At 42.1% G+C, this 16,891-nt stretch overlaps 1 protein-coding gene across 3 annotated transcripts in view; it reads right to left on the bottom strand.

The window, feature by feature from the left end:
- Positions 1–2,267: 2,267 nt before the first annotated feature.
- mast1a (microtubule associated serine/threonine kinase 1a) overlaps positions 2,268–16,891 on the bottom strand; it is an 80,843-nt gene continuing 66,219 nt past the window's right edge. For all 3 annotated transcript variants that reach the window (XM_085277111.1, XM_085277112.1, XM_085277113.1), the window contains 12 exons: positions 16,444–16,609; positions 16,124–16,225; positions 15,538–15,660; positions 15,296–15,405; positions 10,674–10,837; positions 9,173–9,417; positions 8,747–9,004; positions 8,421–8,653; positions 7,890–8,012; positions 7,626–7,762; positions 6,826–7,013; positions 2,268–6,737 (listed from right to left, as the gene is read on the bottom strand). In XM_085277111.1, the coding sequence (XP_085133237.1) occupies positions 5,071–6,737; positions 6,826–7,013; positions 7,626–7,762; positions 7,890–8,012; positions 8,421–8,653; positions 8,747–9,004; positions 9,173–9,417; positions 10,674–10,837; positions 15,296–15,405; positions 15,538–15,660; positions 16,124–16,225; positions 16,444–16,609 (3,516 nt within the window). In that variant the 3' untranslated portion in view covers positions 2,268–5,070. The remainder of the gene's footprint in view (positions 6,738–6,825; positions 7,014–7,625; positions 7,763–7,889; positions 8,013–8,420; positions 8,654–8,746; positions 9,005–9,172; positions 9,418–10,673; positions 10,838–15,295; positions 15,406–15,537; positions 15,661–16,123; positions 16,226–16,443; positions 16,610–16,891) is intronic.

The following is a 16,891-nucleotide window of genomic DNA, read 5'->3' as shown; positions in this document are numbered from 1 at the left end:
CTTTTAGCCAGAACATTAAGAAGACTAGATATGGATACAGACTACAAAAGGGAGCAAACATTAGCCACCTCCTCCATAAGGAAGGAATGAGTCTGAGCACTAATGAGTGTCAGAACCACCATCAAGGATGAAACAGCAAGGTCCATGAGTACACCAGGATGATGGTCACAACTGATTATGTGAGAAAGAAGAGGAACCATCATGGAATGATAAGCCTGTGCAGGGAACCCTGCGGGACTTCTTAATACAGACAGACAAACTAGTGATGGCTAACCAACTGGACATAGTAGTGGTGGATACGCAGAGGAAGACAGTCATAGTGGAAGATGCAGCTGTACCAAGTGAAAGCAACATGAGGGAGAAGAAACATCAGGAGCTCAAGAAATACCAAGGGCTAAGAGAGGAGCTAGAAAAGATGTGTAGGGTGAAGGCAACAGTGGTGACTGTGGTAATCCGATGACTGCCAAACAGGGGAAGTGGCTCCAGCAGATCCCATAAACGATATTCGAGAGCTCCGTCCAGAGCAGTGCACTGTGCAGGACTCTCAAGCCCCCAGGGCTTTGGTAGAAGACTCAAGCTTTAAGGATAAAGAAGGGTAAGTAACTTTATACTATATACTTATAACATATATTTTTAACCTGTCATCCTATCCCTGGCATCCTCCTGTGTCACACCAATCCTCTGCATGTCCTCAATCACTGCATCCAATCTTTTCTGTGGTCTTTTTCTCCTGCTCTCAAGCTCAATATTCAACATTGTTTGTCCAGTATATTCACTTACCCTCTGCTGTACATCTAACCATTTCAGTCTTGCCTCTTTAACTTTCTCTTGAAACCCCTCAGCCTAATTTGTCCCTCTGACATACTCATTTCTAATCTTGTCCATATCAGTAACTCTTAATGAAAATCTTCTCTGCCTCCTGTCTTTTGTCAGCATCACTGTCTTCAAACCAAACATCATAGCACACACCACTACCATCTTTTAAATGAGTAATATATTAACAGACCTGTCATATGTCTTCAAATACATATGGATACATTTTCATGTAAAAATAAATTACCTCCAAGCATTTGATTTTCAGGGGTTAGACTGATGGTTATAACATTGCTTAATTAATTAGCTATGAAAGTAATAATTTATTGCACCTGTACAGCTGCACAGCTGTTATAGGGCAAACTGCAGACAGGTTGCCAGTTTACTGTATCACAGAACGGTAGACCACTTAACCTCACATGCATGTCTTTGGACTATGAGAGAAAGTCAGACTACCCACAGAGAACATGCATCTCTACACAGAAAAGGCCCCAGCTGGCCTGGTTAAGTCAGACCCAGGGCTTTCTCATTGTGAAGCAACAGGACTAACCACTGTACCACCATGATGCCCTAGTTCAAGCACACTATTTTGATTTAATTTATCCTTATTCTAGGAAAAGAATTCAGTGCGAATATGCACAAGTAGTGCAAGTATTTGTTTAGTTCCGTCTTAACACGGCTTCACGTGTGGAGGTTACACATACATCATGCCCTAGACTTGGTCCCTAAGGTTAACTGGTGATTCCAAACTGACTGTAGGCTCAGATGTCAGTGTGTGGTTGTCTGTCTCTGTAGTGGCTCACAGCTTGTACAAGGTGTGCCTTTTTTCTTGCTCTGTACCAGCTAGGAAATTCTCCAGCCTCCCTGCAACTCCAAAAGTAGGAGAAAACAGATGGGCCTTAGACACTTAAAGGATGTGAATGTTTTCTCCACTAGTCAATGACAGTTTTGTTGACAGAAGATTCCAATCCATTTTATTTTGTTAATAAATGCAGCTAACTGTAATCTTGATAGTCTTGGTAGGATCAGAGGCCTTTTCATTTGCAAAGGAATCAGCTTCATAAACCTTTTCACAGCTGGAGAAACACAGAGATAACTAATAACATTAACTATGACTTTATTCCAGAGATTATAGCGCTGCAGCAGCTGTGAAAGGTTATTAGCTACACCTGTCTTTGACGGCTCTAAATGCTCTAAAAGAAGGTCTATTTTTTAAAAATGATTCATATTTGCCCCTAGGTAACACCCTTTCATAAAGTAGGACACTGAAGTCAGAATTAACAACACCCACCAAGCTCTCCTATTAGTAACAGCTACGATGACATGAACATCTTTTTTCAGGTGTAAAGAACTTATTAATAATTACCTGCACGCTGTAGCCAGAGGTGTGCTTACTGTGATAAATGCTGCTGTGGGATTAGAGGTTAAAGCCAAAAAAGAGTGAGATCCTGCAAGTTTTGGAACAAAAACTGAATTTTATTCCACGTACTGCACTTCAGGTGTCTGCATTTAGGTCACACCTATCACAAACAAAAATGCCGCAGTGGTACAACTAAATACACTTCGAGTGAACAGAGAAATGTGGAATGTTTTTATACTTATCAGACTTTTGTGTTCATTTGTAGAATCCACATTGTATACAGGATAGTAACTTACAAACAATATCATCAACTCAAGATTTTTTTTCTTTCAAATAAAGTGCATTTCTACTACTCTCTCTGTCAACCACGGAAAGAAAAAGACATTTTAAAACATGTATTATAGACACCACTGATCAGCAAAAGGCCTGAATTTTGATACAATAACTGCAGGAGTTTGTTTTCTTAATCGGGTGATTTGAGATGACCTGATGACTCCTTTATTACATCAAGGTATAAAAGAACTCCTTGCTGTGAATATAAGACAGTATATTTAAAAACGTAACTATTCACAAAGATATAATTAACAGTCACAACGGAAAATTAATAATTCATGTTTCAAGTGTTCATTTTATAATTACTGCAAATATTTTGTCATTAGAACTTTAAATGCATATTTGGTAACCGTATGGCTAACAACAACCATCAAATCAGTGCTCTGCACTTCATCAAGGAAACACTCACTCCAATAGATTATGATATTTCAAATATTTGATATTGATGCTAACCACTGGAGGGCAGTAGAGTAGTGTGTCAAATGGGAAAAGAAATCCCTGCCAAGCATGTAAGGCATGGGATATGTTTTCATATTCATGAATGGTTATGTGAAAAAACTGCTGCCAACACAGCAGAGATCAGCCTCCTGGTTTGTAGCTCTATGCAGTCTTAAGCTCATTGTTGCGGATTTCCAGGCAGATACAACAATGTAAAGCAACAAGCGGCTGCTCTTCGTTAAACTGTACACTGAACACCCAGTCGGAAGTGACCGAGACAAACTTTCACTAGATATGTTGTGCAGATGAACCACTTGTTTGAGGTTTGGAGGTAAAAGTACATTTTAATCCGTGAACTTCTGCATTGGTGTCAGATTTACATGCTGTTGTTGGCTGAATCAGTTTCCCTTTTATGTTTTTAGAACCTTGAATATCTACAAAAAATCTAATCACTGGCAGAAAGTGACAATTAACAATCACATCTGGATTAATCTGTTTAGCCACCTACTCTCACACATGGATTTGCATAAGATTATGTACACTGGATAGTCATGAATTACAAGAAAGTGACTATGACCAATGAGAGAGGAACATCTTTTTGTGTGTGTGTGTGTCTCCTGTGAACATTTCCCAGCATTCCTGCTGAGATCACTGACAAACACTTATCTGTACGTTGCACAGCAAAATGTGAGGATTATATTAATCAGTCTGGACAAGCTAACTTGTAAGTACCTAAATACAAAGTCATTCTGATTACACTGTAGATAGCCTGGTTTAAAGAGAACGGGCTCGATGTGATATTCCATGTATGCACAAACCCTACTTTTGCTATAGAGCCCTTTAACAAGTAGATTATAGTATGCTACATCCATGACTGCCTGCTTTTTCAGATTTGACTGAAAACAACACACGGGGTTCACTGCATATGTGCATAATACATTTTTCTATGCCTTAACATGCTATAGTCTCCCAAGCAACCTTCACTGTGCCGGTTTGATTTGTTGGGGAAGGATTTCCTTCCTGCTTAAAAAATAAAATAATACTTTAACTGTTACTGGATCCTGACTGCTCATTTTGAGGAGAATTTTCATGCCAATGACCCTCGCGGAGTCTGCCGAGTCTTTGAACAGACACAAACATGGTCACACGCTTCTTAATCCACTCATAAACACACTTGTGTCCTAATTCGTGTGACCACAGGCGTATGGATTTAAATGCATGAAAATCAGCTGCTGACACGGCTGCTTCCTGTGGCGATGTGCGAGTGTGTGTTTGCGAATGTGGCAGCAGCCAGAGATGGAGTGAAGAAAAGGGCTGCGGTAGCCCATCCTGCGAAGGAGAGATAAGCGCCGAGGTCTGACGTTCTTGCTTTCCTCTGTGGCCTTCAAGAACCACCAGAAATTGTCCCAGGGTAGCTAAACGCACATGCGCTTGCACACACAAACACACACACACAAAATCCCCTACGACAGAGATTGCGAGACTGTGCTCGCTGTGACGTCCACTGACAGAGTGCCTGCTTTGGCTTCGTCTGACCGTTTAACTCAGGAAAGTAAACTGCTGGATGATGAATAAAGAGCTCAATTATCTTCTTACTCAGTAACTGTTTGATGTGTCAACTTTGATTTGACTGTTTCACTGCTTTGGTTGACGAGCAGTAAAAAAAAAAAAAAACAAAATCAAAAAAAACCCAAAACAAAAAAAAGGGCTGGCTGAAAGAAAAAATAGAGTGACTGGATTTGGTATTCACAGTATTCAGCATGTTTTGATCTGTAAAGCACTTTTTGACCATCTTGTACCTATTACACATGTACAGTACAAACCATGTGACATGCATTCACACAGACTCACATATACATCTGATAAAGTGTTTCACATTACATTTAGAGTCCTCTTATTAAAGTATTTATAATAGAAAATCAACAGTTAATGCACCTTTACAGTAGATCTTTTACTCCTGGTTTTAGGTTAGATTCAGTCAGTGATTGGAATCAATAAATAACATTTTATACTCTTAAACTGGAATGTACATTGGTTTTAAGTGCTAGTCTTCTGTTGCATTGTCCAAAAAAGGCATCTTCTTTTTTTTTCTTTTTACTAAAGTCCCATTTAGGGACTCCATGAGGTCACATTTTCGGCAGGCTGCTACCTGTTGCCTTCTCTAGCGGTGAACCAGCAGGACTCTGGGTCACCACTGCAGCCCCAACAACCACTCGACCTCCAGCTGGAGAGTCAGACTTTCCCACTGTGCCTCCCTGTTTTTCCTCTGCTGCTTTAGACTGCTGCTCTTTGCTCTTGGCCCCCTCTTGAGAGCCGAGCTTGATCGGCCCGAGGACGTTTTTGGCCACAGTGGTCAGCTGGCTGACAAAGCTTGTCTTGTCACCAGGGGAGACAGGCCGTGACTTACAGAGGGAAGGTCCACAGAGGGAGGGGGTTACCGCGGTTGGGGAAGGAGAAGGAGAGGGTGAGTGCTCCTCCACCACCTCCAGACGACATTTGTCCTCCCAGTCGAGTGATCCCCGGTAGCAGTTGACAGCCCCGAGTCCCTGCCTTACTTTGGCCAGTGACAGCGCCTGCCCATGCGGGGGAACGACAGGAGGGAGGACCCGAGCTGGTAGTTTGGGGCTTTTGGAGCCAAGGTCTGGTGTCCTTGTGTCACTGCTGTCAGTCCCCATCTTTCTCAGGGCGTCTCCAACTCCTGATGGTTTAAAGGTTTTGCTCAGAGGACCTCCTGTCACTGTTGTGATGATGCCAGCGGACTTATCTGGAGCAGAAACAGAGCTTTTGCTGTAGGCAGCTCCAGGAAGACCACACCGGCTCTTGTTGTCTCCTTCCTGCTTTGATTCAGGTCTGCCCCCTAGCTGCTGCTCCTGTGGATGTTTACTGTTAGAAAACAGACTTTTGGCTATCTTGGAGTCTAGCTGTTTTGGAGACATGTCCACCTGACTCTGGGTGAACTTCTCAGGCCCCTTGTGAGCACCTAAACCCCCTGTTGTTTTGGTAGGCGTGCTAGGGGTTATAGCTTTAGTAGTTCCTGCACTTAGTACAGAGCTTTGTGAGTTCAAAGGCTGCTCACTTGCATGAGGTTTTCTTCCTAAGGATGACTGCGATCCTGTCCCAGCCTCCTTCTCCCTCTCCACTCCTCTCTCTTTCTCTTCCCTCTCCCTTCCAGCCAGTAGTGTTTCCCTGCTCAGTGGTGACTCCTGTCTCCCTAGTCTCCTCGCTGGCTTCAGCACACCAGTCTCTGGGGAAGTTGAGGATGAGGGTAGAGGGGGAGGATTAGGAGGCAAATTTTCCCCTTCTGTCTCCAGCAGGCTCTGGAGCCCAAGCTCGCAGAGGAAGGCGTCCTTGCGGTACTCAGAGTGCTGCACCTCAAGGCTGTGTTTCCTCAGTGGACCCCCCAGCCCTCCTGTAGAGCTTGACTGGGTTAGAGGTGAGCCGAGCTTCTCTGCTGACTGCACGCGTTTGAGGAGAGGTGATCGCGGAGGCTCGGCACTCTTGGGCCTGGGACGTACCACCGGCGGGGAAGAGTGGAGCTTGGCAGGGAAAGACTGGGTTGTGTTGGAGCTCCCTACAGTGTGACCTGGTAAAGGTGGAGGTGAAGACTGGGTGGGGGAGGGCGTGTGAGCCAACGGGGACAGTGGAATATTACCGGCAGACTTACAACGGGCAGACCGATACTGGCGATGGAGTTTCGGGGAGAGGCCGTGCAGTGAGCTGGGTCTCATGTGCTGTGAGGGAGCCGGGGAGTTTGGAGTGCTGGATGCTGCAGAGCTGCTCTGAGAGGACGCACCTGCAGAGAGCAGAAAAGATGAGTGAAGCTGTCAAAACCCCCAAGGAAGTAAAATTAATTTGTGCACTGTTTATTTTCAGTGTCCTACCCAAGTATGAGGGCTCAGGGGTGGAGCGATAGCCCTGAGTTGGAGACCGTGCAGACAGGCTGTGAGTTGGGGAGCCGGGAAGACTCTCACTGGAGGACAGAGAGCGATTCAGGGAGGACAAGCTGCGGCTGGTGTGCAGGAGATTGGACTGTTTTGTGATCTTGCGGAACAAGGAGCTACGCTTCTTACTGCGGGATAGAGAAGAGAATAATTAAAGAAGGAAGGAAGGTCTGAATTGGGAACAAAAATAACCGACAGTAATTTACAGTATTTATTAACTTCGTTTAAAAGCACAGTACTGATGGGTTTGCAAGTAATGCGTACTAGCTACATACAGTACACTGAGTATTTTAAACTGTTGCTAAGCATTTCTCAAAAACACTGCACAATTTTGCATTAATTCTCTATTATTTTAATCATATCAGACATTTTGTTTTTAACTAACCACTCAGGGCGATGTGCTGCTCTACAGTGTTTTGACAAATTTCCTGTCATTGCTGCATTCAAGATAGCTTTGACCTTAAGCAGTTACTGACTTCGAAGTCTTGTTATAGTCTCCGAAGATATTTTTTTTTGTAGTACATTAAAATAAACAGAAATCAGGTTCTGCTTTAAATGTATAATGTGTACCTCAGCCACAAAACTGTTATAATCAATAAAGCAAAACACGTAAAGCTCTTCAGTTAGTAAGGCTAACTCTTCTTTGGTCTATAGCCATTATAATAATGAAAAATATGTTATTGAGGCGAGAGTTCAGCTGAGTCGTTGTATAAGTGCAGTGTAGCAGCTACTTGTCCTACTTGTCCTGGCTGTCTTTGCCCATCGTCCTCTTGTTTCGCCGGGCCATCTTGCACTTGTAGCTGGCCTTACGAGCAGGGCCCACTTTAATGGAGGTGTTCTCAAAAGGTGTGGTTGTCACCGTCACCTTGTTGCCACTCTGCACAGAAGAGCAATAATAATTTCCGCACTGACAAGCCCATTTACATAAAGCCTTCTCTTGAAATTGAAAGCTGGTTATTTATATTGCCAGCGTGGAACAACTGAGAATAAATAAGCCTGCTGACCTTGAGGATGAGCTCCACTACTTCAGTGTGGACCAGACCGTGGACGGGCTCCCCGTTGACATGAGTGATGAGGTCACCAGCACAAAGGCCAGCTTCCTGGGCGGGGCCACCGTCCTCCACATGCTGCCAAAACGCAAAAAATATTCAAGTTTGCGGAAGGGGGAAAATCACCTCCATGTAAACAGAATGCTCATGTTGTGATTCTCACTGGTAAATCTCAAGACAAGACAAATATTTTCAGATCAGATTATGTAGCATATTTGTGTATGGTGAGATTAGAAAAGTGGCTCTAACGTTCAACAGCAGTGATCTTGTTATGTCCCTATTGTCCAGCTTTACCGCCGTCCTAATCCTGCTCTGCATTCTAAGTGCTTCCCTTCAGTTTAATCCCCTTTTTTAAATTATTGATTCCTATTTAATGGCAGCTCCACTTCTAAAAGCACACTCACAAATCAAAACACAGGCCATCCCTCTTTGCGTGAGGTTATGGAGTTCAGCTACAACATTAATACATGTCTGAGAGTTTCTTACCCAAACAATGTGATGTACGCTGTAGATATCACTGTCTCCAATGTAGACTCTGATGGCTCTGAGAGTAAAGCCATATTTCTTTCCGGAGCGGTGGATGGTAATGGGGGAGCGCAGCACACTGACTGCTGGGAAAAAGTCTCTGCTGGGTGAAGAGTCGCGTGACGAAGGGTTGGAGGAGAAAGAGTGGGGCGACATGGGACTGGCCAGCGGGGAGAAGCCGCCATGCTGCTCCACTAAAAGCAAGGAGACGGTAAAGAGGAGAAATAAGTATGACGTATCAGTAGTATTATTAAATGTTTCATTGTCTCTTTCCTTGCCCTTCTTACCTGACGGTATGATAACAGACAGGGCCGTGGCAGAGGCTGATTTAATGACCTTGTTGCCTGCTCTGGAGTTTCGCTTCTCTCCCTCACCAGACAAATGCTGATGGCGTGCCCTCCGGAGGACCAAGTCATTTGTTGCTCGTGGCCCCAGAGGGTCATACAGAGGAGTCATCACATCCCGGCCGGTTGCTGCAGGACCTGGGGATAATGTGGTGATGGCTGTGGTAATGCCCGGTGTCTCTCCTGGCCTTGGAGATTTGTCTGTGAGCACACAAATTAATAACAATGTTAAAAATGACTCAGCTGACTCAACAGTAGCCATCTTATAGGCAAAACCTCTTTTGCTTTCTCTATCTGCTCTAAAATCTGTCACTTTCTCTCCTTGCAAACATTTCACTATCTTTGAGGCTTTCCCGCCTGCTGACACACCTGCCCCATTGATCTCCTTCAGACTGTTCCTTTGCTCCAGCAGGCTCGGTGAGGGGACAGTAGTCCCGTCCAGCGAAGTGCCACGGACCTTCATGTAGTTCTGGCGGGACAGGAATTCGGACTCGCCCTCTAGAGGTGAGGCAAAACGATGCGTGTCCATCAGAGCTGAGAAGCGTCGTCGGGCACCAAGAGGAGGGCTCGCATCACCTTCTGTGTAGAGGGACTCTGAACAGGACAGGCGCTTCCTGTAAGAGAAGGATGCAGTCAGAGAAGGTAATGGCACAAATTTCTCTGCAACCACGCAAGTGACTGTCTGCTCTAACAGTGCAGCAATGACTATTACAGCCCTACAGAACCTGTGTGGGTGTGTTTTGCTTTTCCTTCCCTGCTTTTGGTAATTACCATTCTACAAAAATTCAGCCGATGGGAATGTCTATGATTCTAGACTAGGAATAATAAAAACTCACAATTTAAGAAATATGACAAAAAGTCTGAGACGATACTTTTTTAAAAAATTTCTAAGGAAAACATTTCTTTCTAGTTAATGAACCACATCACTTCACTTTGCATTTGAATTAGCAGTAATTAAACACCAGTGATTTTTTTTAGCAGAGAAAGACAGGACACAATCAGATCATGTATTTTTTATTATTTTTCTAATTAAATCATAATTAAATAATGAGCTGTAAGAAAAAACACTTGGCTGAAGAGAGAGATGATACAGATAATGTCCATTTGTTTTGGCTGGGGAGAAAATATGTAAGGTAATAAATAATGAGTCTCTTGATTTTCTATTATGGAGACAGAACCTATCAGTTATTTCCTTTCACGTGTGAATACAGAGTGATTTCAATCCCGACAAACAGCCTGAGGTGAAATGGAGACATGAGAAGTAATGGAAATCTGTTTCCTGTGTATGCAAACCACAGTATGAAGGAATTAGATCTCACAATGAGAGTAAATTTTCCATTTATGCGAGCTACAAACTAAAATGATTGATGCAAGCTAATTAGAGGTCTTTAGTTTTCAATATTAAGATTGAGGCAGGCGTTTCCTGTAACAGACGAAGAGCTAATAAGCTGTGTCTGTTAGGAACTGAAACAGCTTCAGAATCAAGGGTACAAGTATCATTGAACCACTTGCACTCAAACTAATGAAATGGAATAAAACTAATGAATCTGTTGAACAGAAACATATGAGGCACCAATCAAACTCGGCTCTCCTCCTTCAGACTGGGTGGATCTGATGCTGTTTTTGTCTCAAAGTGAGTGCAAATCCTCACACAAAGATCTTTTTATACAACGAGTGTCAGAACTGGTGTGAGTGAGATGGAAATAAAACTCCAGACAAACTGAAATAAGTGAGGCTGCCAAAAGGAAAAAACCTTCAGGGAATCACCTCATGAACATCCTCATACGTTGCTTAGGTGTAAAGAACACCCCTCCTTACTGTGTCATACCTACAATAAACTGAACCTTATTCAGTGCTGCCCACCACTCACATCTCAGGGGATCCAGTCCTCCAGCTCTTGTCCCTCATGCTGAAGCTGCCCATGCTCTCTCTCTTCGTTACCTTGTCCTCCCGTGGGCCCTTGTGTTCCCGACGGGACACGGAGCACGTAGCTTTCTGTTCCAGCTGAGAAAGATGCTCCATGCTGCTGTACACCTGCAGCGGGACACAGTCAGATCGATGAGCATTTGGTCTGTTGGCTTTGATTAATAGCTCAGGAGAAATGTTGCTTTTGAGTTGGAGTTGCAGATATACATTCTGTGTGAATTTGTTTCAGACACATGCCTTTATTTCAACAATTACTGGTGATATGATGGTTTTTATTATTCAGTTCAGGTGGAGATAGAGTGTTTTTGGCATAGACTGTAGATAAAAGTCTGTGACATCAACCAAAGCTTGATGTCATTTTTTTTCCCTGAAACCAGCAACTTCACAAAGCTGCCCAGCCTAAAACGCACACTGCTTTATCATCTATTTTACTCTAATTGGTAACATAACTTACAAAATTAGTAGCATGCAGTATTCAGTATGATTGTCAAGACTGAAGTCTCTTCAGGAAGGTATTTATGAGGTTATAGATTAAGTGAGTGCATAGTTTGCATAGCTTTCCTATAGAAAACTATGCAATCCCACTTCAGTTTCCTTTGAGCCACGTCCCCATTTGACCTGGAAACTCAATCTTTTCAGTCTATAGTTTCTGGTAGCAACCTGGCATAAAATACACAAATAAATGGACTGGTACTATCATTGACACCTTTTGTCTCGTTGTGCTTTAGACTACAAGTGTCATTTGGCCAACCACCGAGTGCACCTATACGCACTTTTATCTAACATTGACCGATGGATTGGTAAGAACTTCAGTTTCCGTATCTCGCCCCAAAATATTTTAGCACATGGACAGGAGGAGCCAGCGATACTTCTGATTAGAAGGCAACCCGCTGCATTGCCTGAGCTACAGCCAACCAGTGGGGAAGATGTCAGATTCCTTAAATTTCACCAGCTTTTGCACTTCAGTTTATTTTTACAGGTCTGCTTATGTATGAAAGTTGCATAAAGGATAGAGCCAGCAGTATAACAAATAAAATAATCAGATATTCACCAAACGTCTGTAGCTCACTCATAATCACTGCCTGAGGCTACATCCAGTGCTGTATAACACACCTGAATCCCCAAGCAAACTGTGGTCGCACTGCAATTTCAGTTATAGGAGATAAAACCGCCCGCCATGAGTCTGAAATGCCAAATCGATGGAGGACTTGTTAATGGAGCATCTCGGTCCAGGTTTTAGCTTTCAATGTGGTCTGCCAGCTCAAAATGTGTGCAGACCATTAAAAAAAAGATTTTACTCTTTTAGATGATTCAGCCTTTAAAACATGCATATATGCCTTCTTAGGAAGCCTCTAACAGCTCAGGTTTGCAATTTCTGTGGAAAATTATGTGTCACAGTCTGGCCAAAATACTTTAAGAGTCTGATAAGGAGAACATTATGAGCTGTTAAATTTTAGGACATTCTGGCAGTCGTAATTTTCACTATTGGCAGCTTCAATTCAAAAATACAAATTTCCACCTTGGCTTTTGCAGATATGTGAGTGAGCAAGACTGGAGAAAATGTCCATTTGGAATTTATTAACCAGTTTGCTTTGATGCAAGTCTGTGTGCATTATGTAATCATGGCAAATGGTTACTGTGCTATATAATCAGTGGGGTTTTAATCGTGGGAACACTGTGCATCTAAAAGTAAAATGCAGTTAACTCATTTGCCTAACATATGTTTGAGAGTAGAAGGAGGCATAAATCTTTGGGAGCATTGTGTCAGGAAGGCCCACCTAGGGTAAAAAAATAAAGTGGATCTCTCAGCTGCCTGTTTTTAGAAGATATTGTAGAAATATTACAATATCACTAATCTATGAATTTAAGTACAGTATTTTTGGGGGGTTTTTTTATTATCAAATTAAGTGGTTAAGAAGCTTTGCACTACTGTAAAGACACTCCCAGCAGCATGAATGTTTTCTCTGCATGCAAGTGAGTATTAACGTACCACAAAGACATGTGCATAATTCAATTGTAAGGCCTTTATTATGTGCAGAGTAACACAGGAAAGCTAAGCTGTGTGGGGGAGGACAAGAACTGAGCTGTGTTAAGGAAAGCCTGAAGAATATTCTGCAGTGCACCATGGAAACAAGTATCAGCTGAAGACTGAGCTATCGGCTTAGCAGGAAAAACAATGTTAACAGCTACAAACAATTTCTTAGCTTCATGCATTCCTTCTTTTGTTAAATGCACCACAGTCATTTAGCAGCAGTTTCTTCTGTTCTATCACCTAGTTTTATCTTTGTTTGTTAGTGGTTCAAGATGATCAAGACAATACAGCACTATGTAAAACCCCTAATTTTGCTTCAAAGGAGTCAGATTTTCTTGTATTTTTAAAGTGATCATCAGCAACAGTTCTCCAGGCGTTCTGAAGGTACTTAAAGTCATTAGACTCATTTACAGTCATTCACTCTCAGTCCAGTCCTACCTGATACTTTTTTTCATTTAACTCTATGAATCCCCTTAACTCTATAAATCACTCAAACATTAAAAGACACCTAATTCAAGGGAACAACCAGTGTTGTGTCTACAAATAACAGGCAACTTAACTTAGCAAAGAATCAATTTTACGCTGTACCTTCAGGCACTTCGATACTAGCAGTATGTCGTAAAAATTGATAATTTCTTTAGTTGAATATGAAAAATGACAGCGCTAGCAGAGTTTGATAGGCATAAAATAGCATTTTTGCGACTGGAAAAAAATCCAGCAAAGATCTGACACAGGACCTGAGAGATGCATCTGGCTCTTCAGTTATCCAACCTACTGTTTGCTGAAGCTTCATCAAAAATGGTCTCAGTGGAAAAGTGTCTGTCAACAAGCCCATTTTTAGAGAAGGGAAACAGGAAGAAAAGGCTGAGGACTGAAAATCAGTGTGATGAATTAAAAATTACATTCAAACTGTTTTCAGTATGTAAGGAGGAAGTTTGGAGAGAGGTGTCCAAAGACCACCTTGTGCCATACAGCATGCTATTTAAACTTCCCCTAACTAAGACCCTTATTCAAGTGACCTAACTGTGTTGATGCACATTCATTTTGATTCTTGTTTCAGCCAGAATGCTGATCCATGGATAACTGGCTGCTCACTGCAGCCTCCATGCCCGGACACACCTGCAAATGCTCCTCGGCTTCTGGACAAATCCCCTGCCAAATATAAGTGCTTGTTAAAATTGAAGCTTGAGATTTTACTGGGGCACTTGTCCCAAAAAAGGGGTCTAGCAACACTGATGTATGAGGTGACACATGATATTCTGTTATAGCATGCAGAAAAAAGATTAATGAGTGTCACCGAACCTACTTTAAAAGTGTGCTGGTCTAAGTTTTGCATTCACGCCCTTGTTGGTTGCAGAACGACATTACAATACTAATTAAATTGTTCTTGAATTTCTTGGATAATGATCTAATAGCTTGGTGTCACAGTGTCTGGGTTTTGTCTTATTTTGAGTTTGGAAACCTTGCTAATCAGTAATCACTTCCTTGTGTATAAACATTCCTGTCTTCCTTTTAGTCTTTATCTGACAATCTGCTTTCCCTCCTGCATGCTCCGAGTAAGGTTCCTTGTTCCCGTGCTCATAGTCTGGTGTGGACAATGTCAGAAAGCTTTCAAATAAAATACCAAAGTTTGTCTCACTCTCAGTCCAAATGTCAGAGATTTATCTTTAGGGCTACACAAGTAAGAGAGAAGTACCCAGTCTTCACACCAAGTCAAACCAGCAGACTTTTGCTTATCTAAGCCACTTAACTAATAATTAAAGTAGTTTATGATTAAATTATCATTATTAATAATGATATTTCTACAGCAGTACATTAAAATGAATTAAATTCATAAGTGTATTTGCCACAGATCTTGTCGTTTCAGGGTGCTTGGCAGATGTCTCTGTTCACGTGCAATACCTGTAAAAATCTGCCAAACAGCCTTGCAACGCTAACTGTAACGTTATTTTAAATTTAACTGAAATTGGGATTTCATTGAGGCACTTTCTGTTTCCAAGCAGGGGTGGACGGAGCAAATGGAGGGAAGGCAGAGCGAGTTAGACAAAGAGATATGAAAAGACAGCATGAGGTGAGAAAATCCCATCAGAGAGAGAAAGTGTGACAGAAGAGGGAGTCACAGATCAGAATTGGAGGAGCCAAGCAGAAAGTGTGAATGTGAAAACAAATATAGTTAAAAAGATGTCTGGATCATAACACATCTGTAGATAGGAACAGCAAAAAATGTAGTGTGAGGAATTAGAAAAATAGCAGGTGGAAGACCCTGACTGTCTTAAAATAGAAAGAGAAAAGAGCATCAGTGATGATGGCGGAGTGAGTCCAATTAGAGTTATTAGCAGCAGACATGAGACCTGGTCCGACCTCCAGATGCTACACTATGTACAGGATGACCTACTTTTATCTAAAAATCTTGTCTCTTCACTCATTTAATCCTGTCCGATGTCTGTGTGACAAAATGTGACAGAGTGAGGAAAAAAAAAGTAAAAGTGACTGAGACAGAGATTTAAAAAAGTGAGAGGCAAAGTCAGACAGACCTTGCTGAAGCGAGGAGAGCAGGATGAGAACTGTCTGATCTCCACTGGCTCATCGTCATTGGTGTCATCCTCGTCGTACGTATTGATGTGGTGATAACGATCGGAGCGAGCTGGCAGACACGAGAGAGAGAGAGGCAGAGAAGATAAAATGTGATTTTCCGGCTGGGGTTGTGTCAGAACATCTTTAAATAACCCATGAACCTAATATTAATGTCATTTCACATAAATCTAGACACACGTACTATCAAAGTAGCTTGTGTCCTCCTCTGACTCCAGGTGAGGGATGAACTCTGCCTTCTGTCTCAGCAAACTGTTCCAGTCCAGCTCACTGAAGAAGGAGTGCTGCTTTACCTCAAATGCGCCCCCTGGTGGTGGGGGTGCAAACAACATTAATTGTTACCCTCATCCAAAAATAAAGATGAATGAGATGAATAGTCTTTCAAGAACAAATGTAAAATATATTGCAGAATGCCAAGTGGATATGATAAGATTTTTTATGATACTTTTTTATGCATTATATAAACGCTTGTGCCAGAAAGTTATAGGTGGACAGGGGAGAAACAGCTTTCCTGTCTGTGTCAAGAGGTGAAGGATTATTATGCTCTCTTAAAGCCACAGCTTGTTTTAGGTGGCTTTATCTGTATTTCAGCTAAGCTAGCCAGTGGCTAGCTTTAGCTTCATATTCTGTGTGCACAAAAAGAAACAAGACCCAAAATACTTTTGTTTTATATTGCACCTGTTCCTTTTAATGTTACTTTGCATTCTTATTCTTGTTGCAAATAGCTGCACATGTCAAACCAGATATCAAGTGAAAGAGCAAACCAGTACCTGTACCGAGCCTGACCAGAGGGTTGGTCTGTAACAGGGCAGAGATGAGGGATTGGGCATCTGCAGGCAGGGCCTCATCACCATCTGGCCAAACTATGTCATCTACCAGAGGCACAAGAAACAGAGAGAAAAAGGTCAGAATAATAATAAAGAAAAAAAAACATACTTAGTTTCTGGAACAGAATTTTAAATCTTTGGTTTCTAACCTTTACAGAAGGCTTTAAGTCTTAGTACACTTATCATTAACCACTTATAATCTTTGCAGTTTGAAAAGGCGTTTAAAACATAGTAGCAACATAGGTTTATCACAGTTTCCTCACCTGTGATGACCTGTCCAAACAGCTCCTCAGGAGTGTCTCCAAAGAAAGGCACACAACCCACTAAGAACTCATAGAGGATGATCCCCATAGCCCACCAATCCACCGGCTTCCCGTAGCCTTGGCGGAGAATCACTTCTGGAGCGATGTACTCTGGAGTACCGCAAACCTGTGAGCAATGATTGAGACAATTTGGAGGAATGGAAGAAAAAAGAAAATGAGAAAAGGAGAGAAAGAGGAAGAAAGACAAGTTAATCATCCTTAATAAAAATAAGCTGCTACTGTGGACATCGGTGTAACTTTGTGCTGAACATTGGGGGGGTCAAGATCTCTGTCTAAATAAATAAATAAATCTGGATAAATTCCTAGATGATTAAACATGCAACTATTTTGCTGGTAATAACTGAAATTAGTAAAGAAAGTCAACAGCCTATCTATGCAAGATAATTAA

Source organism: Mchenga conophoros, linkage group LG6 (assembly GCF_057382185.1).
Source record: "Mchenga conophoros isolate Kocher_MC1m ecotype Shallow Benthic linkage group LG6, M_conophoros_male_GT1.1, whole genome shotgun sequence".
Classification (NCBI taxonomy): Eukaryota; Metazoa; Chordata; class Actinopteri; order Cichliformes; family Cichlidae; genus Mchenga; species Mchenga conophoros.
Note: the sequence above shows the minus strand (reverse complement) of the source record. Positions and strands in the feature narration are given on the sequence as shown.